Consider the following 18,476-nt stretch of genomic DNA (forward strand, 5'->3'; position numbering starts at 1 on the left):
CGAGCCAGACTGAAGATGCAACAAATCATCAATGAAGACATCAGCAGAGAGTAAAAACAACATCATCTACTCTGACCTGACAGCATTCCTGCAGCTTTGCAGATACAAATCTCCATTTGTATGTAGCTGTTTGTCTTGTCATTTTCTCAGATTTAGATAGTTTCCCAATTTACCAGGATGGCTTCAGATAAACGTTTCCTCATTCCGCACTGACTTTTGCTTCTTTTTCCAAATGGCTTGAAAATAATTCACCATTTCATTTCAGGTTTCCGTAAATTCTCATGAGGCTTTTATCATGAATAATGGTTATATTTTTTTTACATTTTTCTTTCAAACTCATTGAAAAGTTTTAAAGAATATATATACACATATATATTTCCAAACTCATGCAAAAGTCACCTGACAGGTTTGTCAGCTCTTCCTTCATCACACCGTAGATAAGATAGGTCATTATGATGAGTGGAAACGTTGCTGATGGTGAAACAAAGGACTGCTGTCATAAGTGATTGTGTGATCTGTTGTGTTCAGGGACAGGAACATTTTTCATTAAGCTGGTTTTACCGCTTAGGAAAGTCTTGTCAAGACAGAAATGAGCAACAGACATATCAAACCACTTCTAAGTAAGATAATTGAAAATGCAGTTTTCTGTCATTTAAATGAATTCTTTGCTGATTGGCTTCAGACAGCATCATAGCACTGAGATGGCTCTGACCAAAGTGTGTAATGATATACATCTTAATACAGACCGTGGAAATATATCTGTGCTAGTTTTATTGGATCTCAGTGCTGCATTTGATACAGTTGACTTGACCACGCTTTATTACTCAGCTGGTTTTACCGCTTCCTTTAGTTTATTTCTACGTCATATTAATTTGTGCTTGCCATATTAGAAAAGTAGAAATGATAACACACAAATTCTTACAAAATACTATGAAAACAGTTTCTGCCAAAGGAGTTTTTTTATTTTATTATTATTTTCTTATTTTAAGAATGCATGAGACCAGAACATGTTTTAACCTTATGTAAGAACAGTTAAAGTTCCACTCTGATCATCGTTTAATTGTAAAAGCGTTCCCAGTGGTCTTTCAATCATGATTATGCTGTTTATAGCCAGAAAAAAAACGATGTTGTTTTCTAGGGCATAGTTTTGACCATACATTACTAGTGTAACAAAAATGGGGAGCGATATCGGAGCTATCCATCCGTACAGTTCTGATCCAGATTCCAGATCAGACCAGAAAACAAAGACGTAGATGGATCTATTTGTCTGCAAGAGGATGCATCAGAAAGGGGTGGAGCAGTGAGCTGGTGGCCCCGCCCAGCGTATTTTCTACATCATAAATACAATCTTTCAAAAACTGCATTTTTTGTCTGCTTCTGATTCACAGCAATTAAAATGTAGTTTTAATCGTAATTTTCTACAAATATGTTCTCAATCATCAGGAAAATGCCACAAGAACATGTTAAAAACACAGAAAAATTCAATTTTTATTGGAGTGGGTTTTTAAATTAAACAGGAACACCTGTTTAAATAATTGCCAAGTGAAACAGAAATTATTTTGTAATTGTTCAGAGACTGAATTTATTTAAAATCAGATACATTTTAGCCAGATGTGGTGTTCTTTATTTGTACGTCATCTTAAGCCATGTCATATTCTTTTTCTTCTATCTGTCCCTGCAGTAAAAAAACAAACAAATCCACCTGATGTCCTAAAACACAAAACTAGATCCTGTATCTGAGTAAACACAAAGACGTTTGGACCTCTAAAAAAATATGACTAAACCCTAAAGAGTCAATCAAAGCAGTTGAAAAGTTTTGCTACTTCTTAAGAATAAAAAAAGACACCCCAGAAGTTTTTCATTGATTTATTTTTCCCCCCAACCTTGAATACAACTGTAACTTGATTTCATTGTGATTTATGTTTCCCTACATAACAAACACATAAGATTTTTTTGTTTCTCTATCCTTTAATACAACCCAAATTAACGAACAAACCTAGAAAACAGCCCAACATGCAGAAAATATGAACTGAACTAAAAATAATTAACAAAAATTGATTGAAACCGCAGCATTTGAGGTTTATTTTCTTTTTACACCAAAGAGAAAAATATATTTTCTAAATCAACAACCAGAGGAGGATGGATGGATTTTCATTTGAGCCCAGAAAACCTGATTTAACATTTAGATAGTCCCATCCTCTGCATTTACAAAGCATTTTTGTAATCAAATAATTGAAAGAATCAAAGAAAAGGCCACACCCCTCCCACTTGAAAGCGAGCTACACAAAATTTGTTGACCAAACATTGCACGTGAGGGACAGCAGGCTCCACCTTGTCATGTCTCGTCAGTCGTGTTTTATATCCTGAGTTGTGCACTTTTGGTCAAAGTCTGTCACCTGTGTTTTCCTGTGTTGCACTTCCTGGTTTATTTTGAAACACTAACTCTCTTCTCGTCTATGAAGACTCTCATTCATCCAGGTTGGTTCCATTGTAGTTGGTTTCGGGGCTGTCCTCTGGACTCGGTTTTTAAAAGTTAGAAGTAAGGAAGAGATTACTGCAGGATTCTCAGTTACAAGACAGAAAAAATCTGACACCAGACCACATCTGCGAACTGCTGGAAGTGTGCCTCAACTCCACATATTTCCAATTCAGGGGAAACTTCTACAGGCAGAGGCACGGCTGTGCTATGGGCTCTCCAATCTCGCATATTGTGGCCAATTTGTACATGGAAGAAGTCGAGAGAAGAGCCCTGGACTCTTTCCCAGGTACTACTCCAAGCCACTGGTTCAGATATGTGGACGACACTTGGGTCAAGATCAAAATCCAGGAAGTGGAGACTTTCACAGATCATATCAACGCAGTCGACAAGAACTTCAAGTTCACCAGGGAAGACACAAAGTAGAACAGACTGCTGTGATCATTGGAGAGGACAGACAGCTCCAGGTTGAAGAGTACAGGAATCCTACTCACACAGATCAGTACCTGTTATTTGACTCCAACCCCCCTTTACAGCACAAACTAGATGTTATCAGGACATTACAACACAGAGCCCAGGAGGTGCCCACAAGCTCTGACGGAAAGAAGAAGGAAGAACAACATATCCGTCAAGCCCTCCAAACCTGTGGATATCCCAAGTGGGCATTCACCAGATCCCAACATACAAGAAAACAAGACAAGAAGGAACAAGAACCGAAACAGAACAGTATTTCAATTCCCTATATCGCAGGCCTGTCGGAAAAACTAAAAAGGATTTTCAAACAACATAACATCCCAGTTCATCTCAAACCAGTCAATACTCTCAGACAAAAACTGGTTCATCCAAAGGACAAAATTCCCAGCTACAAACAGAGTAATGTTGTGTACTCTATCCACTACAAAGAGAACTGCCAGGAACAGTATATAGGAGAAACAAAACAACCTCTACATAAGCGGCTTTACCAACATCGCAGAGCCAACCCAAGTGGACCTGAGTCTGCAGTGCATCTCCACCTGAAGGCCACAAACCACTCGTTCGAGGATAGTGAAGTCCGAATTCTAGCCAGAGAGAAAGGATGGTTTGAGCGAGGAGTGAAAGAAGCCATCTTTGTCTGGAAGGATAAACCTGCTCTTAATAAGAATGGTGGTTTCAGGTTTATTCTTCCATCCATCTACGGCAGTGTTGTGAAACCTAAACAACCCAAACCAGTTTCACCTGAGTCGTTAACAGTGGAAAGAGACGACCAGTTTGGGGAGGGAGTCACTGGCTCCCCAACCCCCAGCTGAGGACAAAGGACTCTTAACGACCCGAAACCCTGTAGGCTAAGTAGACAGTACCATCCAGTTTCTGGTCTGACTCCTCCCCCATGAGCACATATACACCAGCTCTCCGACCAGCTCTTTCAGAATTGACAAAGCCTCTTGGATAAGAGGTGAAATGTCTTCTAACTTTTAAAAACCAAGGCCAGATGACAGCCCCTAAACCGACTACACTAACTCTCTTCTCGTTTCAGGTCTTGTTACTTCCTGTCTTTGACTGTTCCCTACAGGTGTGACTGTTTAATCTTCCCTGATTGTTTCCACATGTAAACACCAGAGTTCACGACATAATATCATGATTGAGGATGGGACACACTGGTTTGAATAATACATTACATTTAATAGGGAAATATCCAACTGGTTTGTGTGATTTTGGGAAAGGGGAAGAGTCAGTGGAGCACATTTTATGTCATTGTGAATTGTATGGGGAAGAAGACGACAGCTGGAGGATAGAGTACGGTTGCCAGAAGGAAAGAGATGAGTTTGAAGAGGCTTTTGGGAGGGGAGGAAAATTTAAATGGAGTAATTATAGGTTTTTGAGCAGAACCCGATCATTGAGGAGGAAATAGTATTATTTTATTTTAGTTAGGTAGTCCCCCATTCCGACCCATATTCCAGCACAGTAGGTGGCGGTACTGCACCTTGTCGTTGGTGCCGCCCACCAATTAAACTACAAGAAGGAGAAGAAGAAGAAGAAGTTTCCATGTGCTTCCCTTCCTCGTGTCTTAAAAAGTCTGAGGTTGTGTCCAAATTCCCACCCTAACCCTTACTTGATAAATAAAAACTATATAGTGCGGCACTATGAAGTGCCATGAATATTAAAAGCAATTCGGACACCATGCTCACTACTTTTTTTTTAAACGGCAGATATGACATCATCGATTTCCCGAAGTTAAAATCAAATTAAAATTAGCGTTTTGCGACGATTATTTATGAGTCCACTGTCTTTTGTAGATAACGCTCTTTTTGTTAAAATTTTTTCCAATGCAATTCATTGCATTGTGGTCTAAATTTGTTGATCTAGTGAGCATCGATGCACACTGGTTTTTTGCAGAGACTTTTTAGGAAATTTCCAGGGCACTGGATTTGGGAATTGTAGATTCGGACATCAACAAAATGTCGAAAGCACTATATAGTGCACTACATAGGGGTTAGGGTGGAAATTCAGACGTACCCTGAGTCTCCCTTTGTCCTGTGCCAGATTGTTTGGTTTTATCCTGTTCCATAGACTTAGCAATCAGATTGAAGCTCTTCTCTTCTTCATCTGAGTCCAGCCCTACTCATATTGAAGCATCTGACTGGTTAGTTTATAGTTTGAATAACTTGAACTACAGAAAAAATATGAAAAAAAGGATTATGAAGAACATGTTATAAAGATGTATCAGAGCAAGAATGGTTATTTTGATAAATGGAATAACCGAGTCATTTCTATAAGATTTGGCCCCTTGAAGTCTGTGTGTACTTCCTATTTGGAACGCCATGAGGGAGGAGTCAAACGCTAGCTTGTTTAGGAGAGATTTTTGGATTTCACATCATTAGAAGTTTAACTTTCGTTTGAGGAGAAAAGGGAACACAAGGTCCGGAAAATGAGACGAAGGTAGAAGAAAACCTTATGATGAACGTTCCAGCCATTCATTGTAGTCGTGTGGGGAGAAGGGGGGCTGGTATAAGGTCTGGTAGGTCCGGTAGTTGGTCTAGTATAAGGTCTGGTAGGTCCGGTAGTAGGTCTGGTCGTCGGTGTGGTAATTGTAATGTTGGTGGTTGAGGCAGGAGACAGGAATGTTCCCACCGCCTTAACCAGGAAGTCCTGGAATCGGCTGATTTTTTCAAACTGCATCACTGCCGTAGATGATAACACAGCTCGTTTTCTCCTGCTTGAAATGTTCGTAGATGATAACACAGCTGCCTGATACCAAGAACCGTCCTGCTTACACAGGAGGGGGCCTCCAGAGTCACCCTGATGAAAAATCCATTAAAAGGGCAAATTAATCAATTCATTCACTTATATAGGCTGACTGAGAACATGAAGCAGTTTGTGTTGAGATGTCATAAAGATGAGGTCTACGACCCACCAGTGCTGCTGTATTGATCCTTATTTGAAATCATAATGTATTGGTAAACTATCACGGTTCACATTTACTTTTATCTGCTTCTAATAATTTAATCTCACCATAAGTTATACAACCAGCTACGTAAATAGTTAGTACAAAATGTAATTCTCTAACAAAAGATTCAAAATGTTCTGAATTTTCAGAGTGGTTTGTAGCAAGTAGTAACATAATCAAAGTTTTCTTCACCTGCAAATAAAATCAATAAAAATGTGAAACTAGAAGTACAGTACAAAGAATCATGGATTTTTTCAATTTATCATAGTTTACTATCAGTTTCTTCAGAGCAGAGTAACCCCACTTCCCCTTCTCCTTTACTGAGAGCTCTATGTTTATTCTCTTTCCCACTATCTTACAGCCCCTCACACCCCCAAGCTAACATTAGCGGTGTAACGAAATTGGCGAGCACTATTAGAGCCATCCAGCCGTACAGTTTAGATCCAGATTCCAGCTCTGACAAAAGACAAAGAAGTTAATGGATTCCATTTGTCTGCAGGTGGATGCATCAGAATGGAGCTGAGCACGGACCTCTTGGACAAATATCTCTTTAGTGCATTTACTTAATGAAATTATTTTTTTTATTGAAAGTGTACATTTTCAGCGCACTTTAATAAAAAATTTGTTTTATTGCACAGATCCAGCAGATTTGTAGGTCTGGTTCTCATCCAGATTCCACTTTGACCTACATCCTAGAAAAACTACCTAGAAGTAAAGGTAATGGGATCCTCAGGGTTTAAGTACCTCAGTTACACAGCATTTCATTCAGATCTGAAGAAAATTGTTAGGAATCACAAAAGAATGATGCATGCAATTCTTCAACTAATGATTTACCTGTTCAAGGGTAAAGCGTCCGGTACAAATGCTGCCATTTGCAGCTGTTGAAGTCGGACATTCTAGAACTGAGGTTTGGAACTCCTGCAGAACTTCTTCTTCTGAAAGTTTGGTAGAAATGTGATCAAATGAAGCATGTTTGCATGCTCTTCAGACATCATGCATTTTCTTAAATATGGAGTGATATTTCTGTCACCATGTCGCTCACAAAACTTTCTATGTCGCGTGTGAAAATATTAAATATTTGCTTTTCAATCATTTTTTATTTTGCTTTTCAACTTTCTTTTTTTTTTCTTTCAAAAACTATTTTTTCGTTTGCAAAACACGTGTTTTCATGTGCGTTGTGTCAAATCTCGCTTTTTTCCTATCTGTGATTTTGCTGACTACTCTTTTTTTTTTTTTTTTTGCTGACTACTCTTAGCGCGACTTAGCGTGATAAAACTGCCACCATTGCCACCGCCAAAATAGTTTTCGCATGCGTTGTGTGCCATTTTACTTTTTCCTAACTTTGATTTTGCTGAGTTAAGTTTCAGTTTGACGTGACAAAGCTGCCATCAAACAGCTGCTGATTGGTTCAGATTCTAACCAATCAGGTGTCTGTCTAATATTGAAGGCACTTGGAGGCAGACATGTACTTTGCGTCGGTTATGTTTGAATGGGGTTCTGCCGTTTTCAACCATTCTGACCCGTTTCTGTCAGAGTAAAATCCAGAAGGAGCAGCAAAGCAGCCAAAATCAAACCAAGTTTTGTATTTATTTATGTCAGTGTAGCGACCAAAGTGTTTAAAATGTCTGCAGCAGAACAAAAATGTCCGAGCTCCATCTCCGTCCAGCCGGATGTTAAACTTTTTAAGATTTGTATCTGAGCTATTGTTTTATTTTAATCAATCAACGCATGCGAAAACTTTTTTGGTGGTGGCAGTGGCAGTCATATCACGCTAAGTCGCACTCAAAGTGGTCAGCAAAATCAAAGATAGGACAAAAGCGAGATTTGACACAACGCACGTAAAAACACGTTTTGCAAACGCAAAAAACGTTTTTGAAAGCAAAAAAAAAAACATTCAAAAGCAAAAAAAGAAAATATCAAAGCAGAATAAAAAAATATTGAAAAGTAAATATGCAATATTTTCACTTGCTACTTACAAAATGTTTTGTGTGCAACGTGGTGGCATAAATATCACTCCATACTACTTATACTGTAATGTTGACTCACTTCCTCCACGTCCAGAACTCCAGCCTGCAGCCCAGCATGTTGTTCCCACAGGAAAAGTTCTTCCGTTGTCCAGACAGATGGGCTGGATGTAATTATTCAGGCGGGGCGGGGTGGAGAGTTGCAGCACAGCAACATTGGACCCTGTCTGGTTGCTCAGAGTGATATTTGTCACATTCAGTGACACCTCAAAGGGGTTTGATCCATTCTGCTTCAGACGACCCAACACAACCGTCCACTCAGACGCCACAGGAGGACTGTGGAAAACACTTTAGTTTAATCATGACAGAAAACAACTAAAAAAGTGCAACACTTTTAGTTTTTTTCGTGTAGATGTTTGTTTTCTAGAGTCTAAGTTCAAACCCCATCCACAATATTACTCAAATAATATATCCAAATGTAAAACATGAACGTATGTTTTGAAATGACATTTTAGAACCTGGGGATAAAAATACATTTTTTTATCCAGTTGAAGCTGAAAAACATTCACCTTTGGATGTTACCCACCTTGAGAAGCAGTTAGCATCACTGAGCACAGAGTCCAGAGAAACTAGTGTCCCTCCACAGACATGCTGTCCATTCTTCTGTAGACTCGCCATCCACGGCCACTGACCTTCAGATACCACTGAACTTCCATTTAAGACACGAGAGTTCAGGGTGGCTCGTCCACAAACCACAGCTGCAGAAAAGACACATAAACTACATATTTAAAGTCCAGCAAATGATCTTCATCCAGTTGAAGTTGGGGGGCGGCTGGGGGCATGAAACGAGCTGGAGACAGGGTCCACAGCCAGGTGTAGTGGTGGAGGCAACCCAGAGACGAGGTACACGCTAAGGTACAGGAGCACGGATGAGCCGACTAGAATCTGGAAGTGGATCGTGCTTTGAGTGTGCTTTAGACACTCCTGGGGAGGGACAGTGCATGAATCGCACTGAACCAAACAGATGAATGGAGAACTAAATGATAAATAAATGATCAAGAATAGAGGAGAGAGAGAGAGTAGAAGTAGACGAGAATAGAGAACAGAACCCCTGTTGCCACCAGTACACACATTTTTTTTGTGTTCAGTAAAACAATTTTAGTATTTATTTTTTAGTAAAATATTTTTAGTAGACATGCAAAAATGCAAAATGTTTTAAACTCTTAATGACTAATAGTTACCCTCTAGTGAAGTAGTAGTAATTGGTGGCTCTACTGGACACGACACACTGAGGTCACTGTCAGTTCCATTGGAGGTGAAGACGATATGAAAGTTAACTAGACGTTGCATTTATTATTACCTTTGGGTGTGGTAGTTGGTGGCCAGGTTGTAGTTATTTTTGTAGTTGTTGTTGAATGGGTGGCGGTTGGTGGCCGGGTTGTAGTTTTTGCTGTAGTGGTTGTTGAATGGGTGGCGGTTGTTGTAGGTTTAGTTGTAGTTGCAGTTGTTGGGCGCTTCATGGTTGTTATAGTTGTGATGGTTGTAGTTGTTATTAGAGATACATAAGTTCTTGTAATAGGTATAGTTGTGGCAGTAGTAGCAATTGGCAGCGCTCTTAAACACGACACACTGAGGTCACTGTCAGTTCCATTGGAGGTGAAGGCGATAAAGCCCGGCTGATTGCTGGTGATTTGGGTATTGATCCAGGTCTGGTACTGGGACACTCTGGTGTAGACTCCTGGGAAATTAGGTTCAGCACAACCTATTCCAAAACTCACAACTCCTGCTTGGATCCAGCGGTTGTTCTGCTTAATCACCAGCGGACCTCCAGAGTCTCCCTTCAAGAGGAAAAATATTTTAATTTGAGAAAGAATTCAGAGGAATATCTGGAAAACAGGAAATAAAGGAGAATCACCTGACAAGAGTCTTTGCCTCCTGCAAGTAACCCGGCACACACCATGTTGTCAGTGATTGAGCTGGCTCCATAGCTGCACTTACACCGTCTGTTTCCCACAATAGGTACTTGTACTTCCTGAAGGGTTTGTGGGGCAGGAAGGGAGACTAAGAGAAGAAAAAGATTGATCAACTGACAACATCTGTAGTCCATGAAAGAACAGCTTCTGATTAATTGTAAAATCTCCAAAACAGCTGCAGTCACAGATCACTGTAGATGCATCTGAATTATCCCTATCAAGTTTAAAGAATGTTGTCATTATTATTTAGATTTAAGGTCTAGAGAATTGCACATACAGTTTCTAAAGCCTGAACCCAGCTAACTTTTTCTTTCAATGACTAACTGACCTCCACTTCCAATGTTGCCCCAGCCGGTGACCCAGGTGTTGACGCCGCTGTAGAAGGTGCTGTTGGTGGCAGACAGACAGACTGGAGTAATGTAGTTGTTGAAGGTTACTGGTGAGGAGAGCTGCAGGAGGGCGATGTCGTTATCCGATGTCTCTGAGTTGTAGTTCGGATGAATGATTAAAGTTGTTATTGTTCGAGACACTCTGTTGGGGTTGGATCCCTGCAGACTCTGAAGACCCAGAACTACAGTCACACCAGATGCACTGCCACTGAGAAAGAAAACAGAAACGTTTTGTGAGGTTTGATTGGAGACATTGTTCTCAGCTGGTTCTTTCATGAAATTACAAACAAAACCAATAGGATTCATAAGCTGGTTAGCTCTAATGTAATGTGTGTTTGTTAAGGCCGTGTCGCACAGCCACTACGTTCATTTTGCAATTTCCACAGAAGAAAATTGGTCATACGTTAGTATTTGTGGAAAAAGTCAGAAAAGTGACATTTTCACAGATGTATCACGTTTGAACCACTGAAGAAGTACGAATAAACCACGCAGAGAACACGTGGACCAACATGAAGCGTGCATGATTACTGTGCTGTTTATTTGAAATTTATTAGCAATTTGTGAATCAATTATGAAATTTGAATGTGACATGTGCACTATACACGTGACGTGATATAAAAATTAAACATGTGTGAAAAGTCCATTAGACATACTTCCAATGGTCTTTGAAAGCCACAAATGTGCACAGGCATCTAGCAAAAATCACACACAATTGCAGCAGGTTTTCTAATATTTGCATTTGAACTTCATAAAAAGTAAACTGCATTATTCTCAACCAACAAAAACTTTTAAAGAGCTCAAATCGAATTCACATAAAGACCCGTTGGCAGATATCTGTGCACATTGATGAATGATGAACGCAAGAAACACCTTAAGTATTTCACACAAGTCTCATGAAAAACTGAAATTTTATGGGTGGAAAATGTTCGTAGTGTCTGTGTGACACGGCCTTTGTTCAGCTTTTCTGTTCATGACTAAAACAAGAGGAGACCTCAGTAATCAGCTCCAAAGCTGTCATGACTGATCTGTTCTACTATTGTTGATTACCTTGGAAAGCAGTGAGCAGCCGTCAGCACCCACTGGTTGTTGATGAGGGATCCTCCACAGAAGTGTGAAGATGTCTGCAGACTGACCTGCCAAGGCCAGAACCCTGCAGGAGCATTTTGTCCTCCAACAATCCTGTTGTTCAAATTTGCCAGACCACAAACTGCAAAGAAAAGTACTGGTTTGGTTGTTGTAGACTCAGAAACTGCTGGATTTCATAAATCTCTCACAAATTAGGAAGCTTTTTTCCTCCTGAGGGGAAGTTTTTGTATTTAATTTGCTTTTCAAACACTTGAAAGTTACTCTCAAGAGAATAAACATGTCATTTCATATCTGTATATTTTTGTTTCTTTATCAAATGTTTCCACGCTTCCTTTAAAATGCACAATGCTCAAGGAAAAATGAAAAGAATGAGCTATTTGTGAAAAGTTGTACCTAAAACAAAAACTACAGTAACAAGAAATTTGAAGAGATTGCCTTTTAAAGTATTTAAAAATTTTGAATTATGTCATATTTGAGATTTTTTTTACTATTTCATGTTCCTCTCTGTATTTCTGTGACAGATAAATAGTTGCATGAAAGAAACAAACTAAGTTAGCTTTTCTGCTTAGAAACTTACCAGAAAGCTGCGACACCGACTCTGAAAATGGAAGCAAAAGAAAAACAGGTTAAACTGAAAACTTTATGTTTCTGGTAAACAGAAAGCTGTTTGCTAAAATAATTTGATCCTTTTGGGATCCAATACTTTGCTTTCAATTTCAGACAGATGATGGATTCTGCTTAGCCTATTAGCAACTTTTAAAATCATTTCAATATGTAATGGAAGCGGAAATGTACACATCTAAAGAAACTAAACCTCTTAGTAAGAGTCAGTCTTTGCTGATCGGCTGCAAAACAGCAATTTAGCACGCGCCCAGCTTTGCGCTCTAATATGAGCGAACTTCTGAAATTGGGGCCTGAGAGTGAAGTCATTTCTCTAATATTCATTGGTTTCAGATGTTGGTGAAACGGAGGCATGGAGAACTAAATGATAAATAAATGATCAAGAATAGAGGAGAGAGAGAGAGGAGAAGTAGGCGTGAATAGAGGGCAGAACCCCTGCTGCTACCAGTACACACATTTTTTTTGTTTTCAGTGAAAAAGTTTTACTATATATTTTTTAGCAAAACATTTTTAGTAGACATCAAAAATGCAAAATGTTTTAAACTCTTAATGCCAAATAGTTGCCCTCTGGTGAAGTAGTAGTAATTGGTGGCTCTACTGGACACGACACACTGAGGTCACTGTCAGTTCCATTGGAGGTGAAGGCGATATGAAAGTTAACTAGACGTTGCATTTATTATTACCTTTGGGTGTGGTGGTTGGTGGTCGGTTTGTAGTTTTTGCTGTAGTTGTTGTTGAATGGGTGGCGGTTGGTGGCCGGGTTGTAGTTTTTGCTGTAGTGGTTGTTGAATGGGTGGCGGTTGTTGTAGGTTTAGTTGTAGTTGCAGTTGTTGGGCGCTTCATGGTTGTTATAGTTGTGATGGTTTTAGTTGGTATTAGAGATACATAAGTTCTTGTAATAGGTATAGTTGTGGCAGTAGTAGCAATTGGTGGCACTCCTGGACACGACACACTGAGGTCACTGTCAGTTCCATTGGAGGTGAAGGCGATAAAGCCCGGCTGATTGCTGGTGATTTGGGTATTGATCCAGGTCTGGTACTGGGACACTCTGGTGTAGACTCCTGGGAAATTAGGTAGAGCACAACCTATTCCAAAACTCACAACTCCTGCTTGGATCCAGCGGTTGTTCTGCTTAATCACCAGTGGACCTCCAGAGTCTCCCTTCAAGATGAAAAATATTTTAATTTGAGAAAGAATTCAGAGGAATATCTGGAAAACAGGAAATAAAGGAGAATCACCTGACAAGAGTCTTTGCCTCCTTCCAGTAACCCGGCACACACCATGTTGTCAGTGATTGAGCTGGCTCCATAGCTGCACTTACACCGTCTGTTTCCCACAATAGGTACTTGTACTTCCTGAAGGGTTTGTGGGGCAGGAAGGGAGACTAAGAGAAGAAAAAGATTGATCAACTGACAACATCTGTAGTCCATGAAAGAACAGCTTCTGATTAATTGTAAAATCTCCAAAACAGCTGCAGTCACAGATCACTGTAGATGCATCTGAATTATCCCTATCAAGTTTAAAGAATGTTGTCATTATTATTTAGATTTAAGGTCTAGAGAATTGCACATACAGTTTCTAAAGCCTGAACCCAGCTAACTTTTTCTTTCAATGACTAACTGACCTCCACTTCCAATGTTGCCCCAGCCGGTGACCCAGGTGTTGACGCCGCTGTAGAAGGTGCTGTTGGTGGCAGACAGACAGACTGGAGTAATGTAGTTGTTGAAGGTTACTGGTGAGGAGAGCTGCAGGAGGGCGATGTCGTTATCCGATGTCTCTGAGTTGTAGTTCGGATGAATGATTAAAGTTGTTATTGTTCGAGACACTCTGTTGGGGTTGGATCCCTGCAGACTCTGAAGACCCAGAACTACAGTCACACCAGATGCACTGCCACTGAGAAAGAAAACAGAAACGTTTTGTGAGGTTTGATTGGAGACATTGTTCTCAACTGGTTCTTTCATGAAATTACAAACAAAACCAATAGGATTCATAAGCTGGTTAGCTCTAATGTAATGTGTGTTTGTTAAGGCCGTGTCGCACAGCCACTACGTTCATTTTGCAATTTCCACAGAAGAAAATTGGTCATACGTTAGTATTTGTGGAAAAAGTCAGAAAAGTGACATTTTCACAGATGTATCACGTTTGAACCACTGAAGAAGTACGAATAAACCACGCAGAGAACACGTGGACCAACATGAAGCGTGCATGATTACTGTGCCGTTTATTTGAAATTTATTAGCAATTTGTGAATCAATTATGAAATTTGAATGTGACATGTGCACTATACACGTGACGTGATATAAAAATTAAACATGTGTGAAAAGTCCATTAGACATACTTCCAATGGTCTTTGAAAGCCACAAATGTGCACAGGCATCTAGCAAAAATCACACACAATTGCAGCAGGTTTTCTAATATTTAGGGCCCGAGCACGGAGTGCAAGGACCCTATTGTAATTCGAATGTTTATTATTATTATTATTATTATTCTACCGGAAGAGTCGCCTTTTTGAGGCCTTTAACATACCCCAAAACTCACCAAATTTGGCACACACATCAGGAGTCGCGAAAAATTTCGTATTTTATAGGAGATTGGCATGGGCGCACAAAAACGGCTCGATAGCGCCACCTACAGTGACGTTTGTCCCGACGCCCCGCATACGCTTTAACGTACAAGCTTGATTTTTACAGGGCATGTTCTTCAGATGGAGACTTACAAAAAAGTCTGAAAGGACCCACCTGTCACTCGCACAGGAAGTCTGATATATTGAGGTCAATATGTCATTTTTGCTCTATTTTGGACATTTGCAGGCCTCGCTCTAGAACGAACTCCTCCTAGAGATTTGTGAATAATGACTACAAACTTTGGTTTTGTAAACTAGACACATGTCCGATGTTAAATTGCGAAGCTTTTAAGTTTTTACGGTTGTTTGTGACCGTGGCGGCGCGTAGAAATTCGACGTTGTTTCGAAAACACGCCATGAAAAGAAAAATGGCCATTACTCAGCCATGCATAATCCAATCTGATCCAAAATTGATATGCATGATTGTAGTCTGACTCTGAACACATCTGCAGTGAAAGAATCTGGAAAAAGTGTAGCGCCACCTGCTGGCAAGTGGAAATGACATGTTAGACTTGGAGCATCACTGCTCCAAGTAGGATGAGCCGACACACCTGAAAATGACGTCCACCTGTTGAAAAGCCATTGAAGTTTACTCTGACAAAAAACCATAACTTTCAATGCGGGGGTGTGGTCGTGACAGAGCGGCAAAGTTGGGCATCTCGCTATGCACACAAAAGTTGCTCTCACGTGCACATTCCTTGTCCAATCTCACTGAAATTCAATGGATATGATGAAGCTTCTATTCTGAACCCATGGATATGACAATCTTGGACGAGCTCTATAGCGCCACCTAGTTATTGCATTGGGCACATTCTGCCCTGTATTTTCTCTTTGCTTTGTCCGATGTGCATGAAATTAAAACTGGAGATACTCAGAAGGGTCCTCTCTCATCATGTAAAGTTTCATGGGTGTACACCTGACGGTGCCTGCGTAACAGGAAGTGGTCGATTATGTGCACCCAAATAATAGAAATTTATTATAAATCAGCCGTTTGTCTCAGGAAGCTGAGATTTCAGAATTAGATGCCTTTAATAACCTCCAGCTTTGATATGTAACACTATAGGGTCTACGAGAAACTTCATCACTTGATTTTTTTAATGAAATTTTGGACTGAACAAAGATTTTTAGCATAAATTCTGTTTAGGTTATCAGCACCAAGAATTCAACTTTCATAGGCATTTATGTGCTACTGCTTCCTAAAAAAATTCAGAATGATTGAAGTTACAGGTGACATCTTAGAGAGCATTACATCCAAAAAGGTCCGAAAACGTCTTTTTAGGCAAAACTGCAAACACCTATTTTTTTGCATAACTTATCTTTCAAATATCAGCACAAAAAAATTAAAAACGGTAGGGATCTGTGTTTGCTGCCTTCCATATTTTTTTCAGACTTAAAAGTGTAACAGATGATTTATAAAAAATCCTTTTCATCCAAAAACCTGTGTTAAATCTGTCTAGACTCCAAACAAACATTTTTTTATGGTAACTTATGTTTCAACAATCGACACCAATTTTCACAGACCTAAAGCTGAACATGTCCCATAGCTCCCTGAATATTTTCATAGATATAAAATGAACTGGTCATTCTAACATCTGGCATTCTAACATCTAACATCTTACATGTCAAAGCCTCTCTCAGCCTGGCTCTGCTGAAGGAGTCGTGTTACAACCCCGCCCCCTCCTGCTGGGACCCCTGCTATGTAAATTAGCAAGCAGTGAACAGAGAGATGAGGAGTAAGAATGGCCATTATTCAGGCATGCATAATCCAAAGACAGCCAGTTAAACACTGAAAGACATATTTTTTCGGTATGTCTTTCATACATCTTTAGTATTAAAAACTCTCCAAGATGAATGTGCCTGACTCCACCTGCAGGTGGATCACAGACTTCCTGACGGACAGACAGCAGTATGTGAGGCTGGGGAAGCTCGTCTCAGATACTCGGACCACAAGCACCGGATCCCCCCAGGGCTGTGTCCTTTCACCCCTGTTACTCTCCCTGTACACAAACAGCTGCACAGCTGGTCACCTGTCTGTCAAACTCCTGAAGTTGGCTGACGACACCACACTCATCGGCCTCATCTCTGACGGAGATGAGTCGGCCTACAGGAGTGAAATAGCCAGGCTGGTGTCATAGTGCAGCGCTAACAACCTGGAGCTTAATGCTCTGAAGACAGTGGAGATGACAGTGGACTTCAGGAAGGCCCCAGCCCCCCTCCCCCCTGTCATCCTCTGTGACTCCCCGGTGACCTCTGTGGAGTCCTTCTGCTTCCTGGGAACCATCATCAGCCAGGACCTCAAGTGGGAGCAGAACATCAGCTCCATCACTAAGAAGGTCCAGCAGAGGATGTACTTCCTGAGGCAGCTGAAGAAGTTTCACCTCCCTGAAAAGATGCTGGTAGACTTTTACACCGCCATCATCGAATCCACCCTCACGTCCTCCATCACAGTCTGGTTCGCTGCGGCCACGGCCAGAGACAAGGCCAAGCTGCAACGCGTCATCCACTCAGCAGAGAAGGTGATCGGCTGCCACCTCCCGTCTCTCCAGGAGCTGCACATCTCCAGGACCTGGAGGCGGGCAGCCAGGATTGTAGCCAACCCCTCTCATCCAGGACATAATCTCTTTCGGCCCCTCCCTTCTGGCAAGAGGCTCCGGTCCATAAGGACCAGGACCTCGCGCCACAAGAACAGCTTCTTCCCCACTGCAGCCAGCCTGCTGAACAGAACCCCAACTCCCCCAGGTGACCCCCCCCTCCCCCCCCGCCCACCAAAGGACTGTCGGTGCCACTTACAGGCCCCACCATCCCAGCCCATCTGTGCTCCCACTTTAATTCACCTTACTCTACTGTATATAGTGTGTTGTTGTTGTTAACTTAATTTTTAACTTATTCTTAATTGCACTATACACCAAGTCAAATTCCTCGTTTTGTAAAGTGCGCTCTACTGAACCTGGCAATAAAACTTTTTCTGATTCCTGATTCTGATTCTGATTCTATTAATCATTGTTTTTTATTCATTCAAAATGCAATTAAATCAATATTTTATCTTTTTCCTTTTTCTTTTTTTTTTATCTCTTATATCCTTTTTTATAATCAATGTTTGAACTTCTTTTCCTTTCTATTGTCATGGTTTCAGTTTGTTGTCTTGTTTTTCGCTTTAGTTCTTGTTCTGTCTTGTTTGGTTCTGTTTCCTGTTTTATTTTGAAAGGTTTCCTGTCTTGTCATGTTTCTTGAGTTTTACTTCCTTTGGTCCCCATCTGCCCTAATCGTGTTCACCTGTGTCTTGTCTGCCCTGTCTGTATATAAGTCTTGTCTCTGCCTTCCTCCTGTGCTGGTCCATTAACTTCTGCTCATGTTGATCACGTCTTCTTGTCTGGCGTCCATGTCCCTTGCCATGCCACAGTAAGTTTTTGTTTTTAGTTTTGTCATCCTGCTCTGCAGCGCTTTTTGTTAGTTAAATAAACCCACTTGCCCTGAACCCGTTTGCCTCCCGTCTCTGCGCCTGGGTCCTACCTGCTCTCGAGCCTCCCCCCCACACGACATTTATACATCCAATGAAATTAAACTACAAATCAACAAACACAACTGATAACAAATGTCTCTAAAAAATGATGTGTATATTTGCAGAACCTTAAAAACACCAAACAAATAACAAATGCTTCCCAATTAAAGCACAAAAAATGGAACACAAAATGTAAAACCCAAGTTAGAAATTGCAATTTGAAAAAGATACTTTTTTCAGCAGCTTTTCAAAATCAATCACCAATTCTACTCTTCTGTGGATGAAACAAAGAACTCCAGAACAATGAAGCCATTTCTCTAAGTCTCTCTCACCTTCAGTTTTAAACAAGGTCTGTGAAAATCCACCATACATTGGTCACATGAACTCAGAGACCTGCTAAAAGTGCACAATTGTAAAAGCT

General features: G+C 40.5%; 1 protein-coding gene across 1 annotated transcript in view; it reads right to left on the reverse strand.

Annotated features, from left to right (window-relative positions):
- Nucleotides 1-1,851: 1,851 nt before the first annotated feature.
- LOC105358455 (uncharacterized) overlaps nucleotides 1,852-18,476 on the reverse strand; it is a 29,044-nt gene continuing 12,419 nt past the window's right edge. Inside the window, exons 14-25 of the mRNA XM_023957293.2 lie at nucleotides 13,558-13,826; nucleotides 13,172-13,317; nucleotides 12,617-13,094; nucleotides 11,890-11,910; nucleotides 11,274-11,433; nucleotides 10,166-10,434; nucleotides 9,780-9,925; nucleotides 9,225-9,702; nucleotides 8,451-8,622; nucleotides 7,947-8,200; nucleotides 6,735-6,835; nucleotides 1,852-5,752 (exon numbers count right to left, since the gene is read on the reverse strand). Coding sequence (XP_023813061.1) covers nucleotides 5,339-5,752; nucleotides 6,735-6,835; nucleotides 7,947-8,200; nucleotides 8,451-8,622; nucleotides 9,225-9,702; nucleotides 9,780-9,925; nucleotides 10,166-10,434; nucleotides 11,274-11,433; nucleotides 11,890-11,910; nucleotides 12,617-13,094; nucleotides 13,172-13,317; nucleotides 13,558-13,826 — 2,908 coding nt within the window. The 3' untranslated portion in view covers nucleotides 1,852-5,338. The remainder of the gene's footprint in view (nucleotides 5,753-6,734; nucleotides 6,836-7,946; nucleotides 8,201-8,450; nucleotides 8,623-9,224; nucleotides 9,703-9,779; nucleotides 9,926-10,165; nucleotides 10,435-11,273; nucleotides 11,434-11,889; nucleotides 11,911-12,616; nucleotides 13,095-13,171; nucleotides 13,318-13,557; nucleotides 13,827-18,476) is intronic.

The sequence above is a fragment of the Oryzias latipes genome, chromosome 8, assembly GCF_053564925.1.
Source record: "Oryzias latipes strain Hd-rR chromosome 8, Olatipes_Hd-rR_3.1".
Taxonomy (NCBI): domain Eukaryota; kingdom Metazoa; phylum Chordata; class Actinopteri; order Beloniformes; family Adrianichthyidae; genus Oryzias; species Oryzias latipes.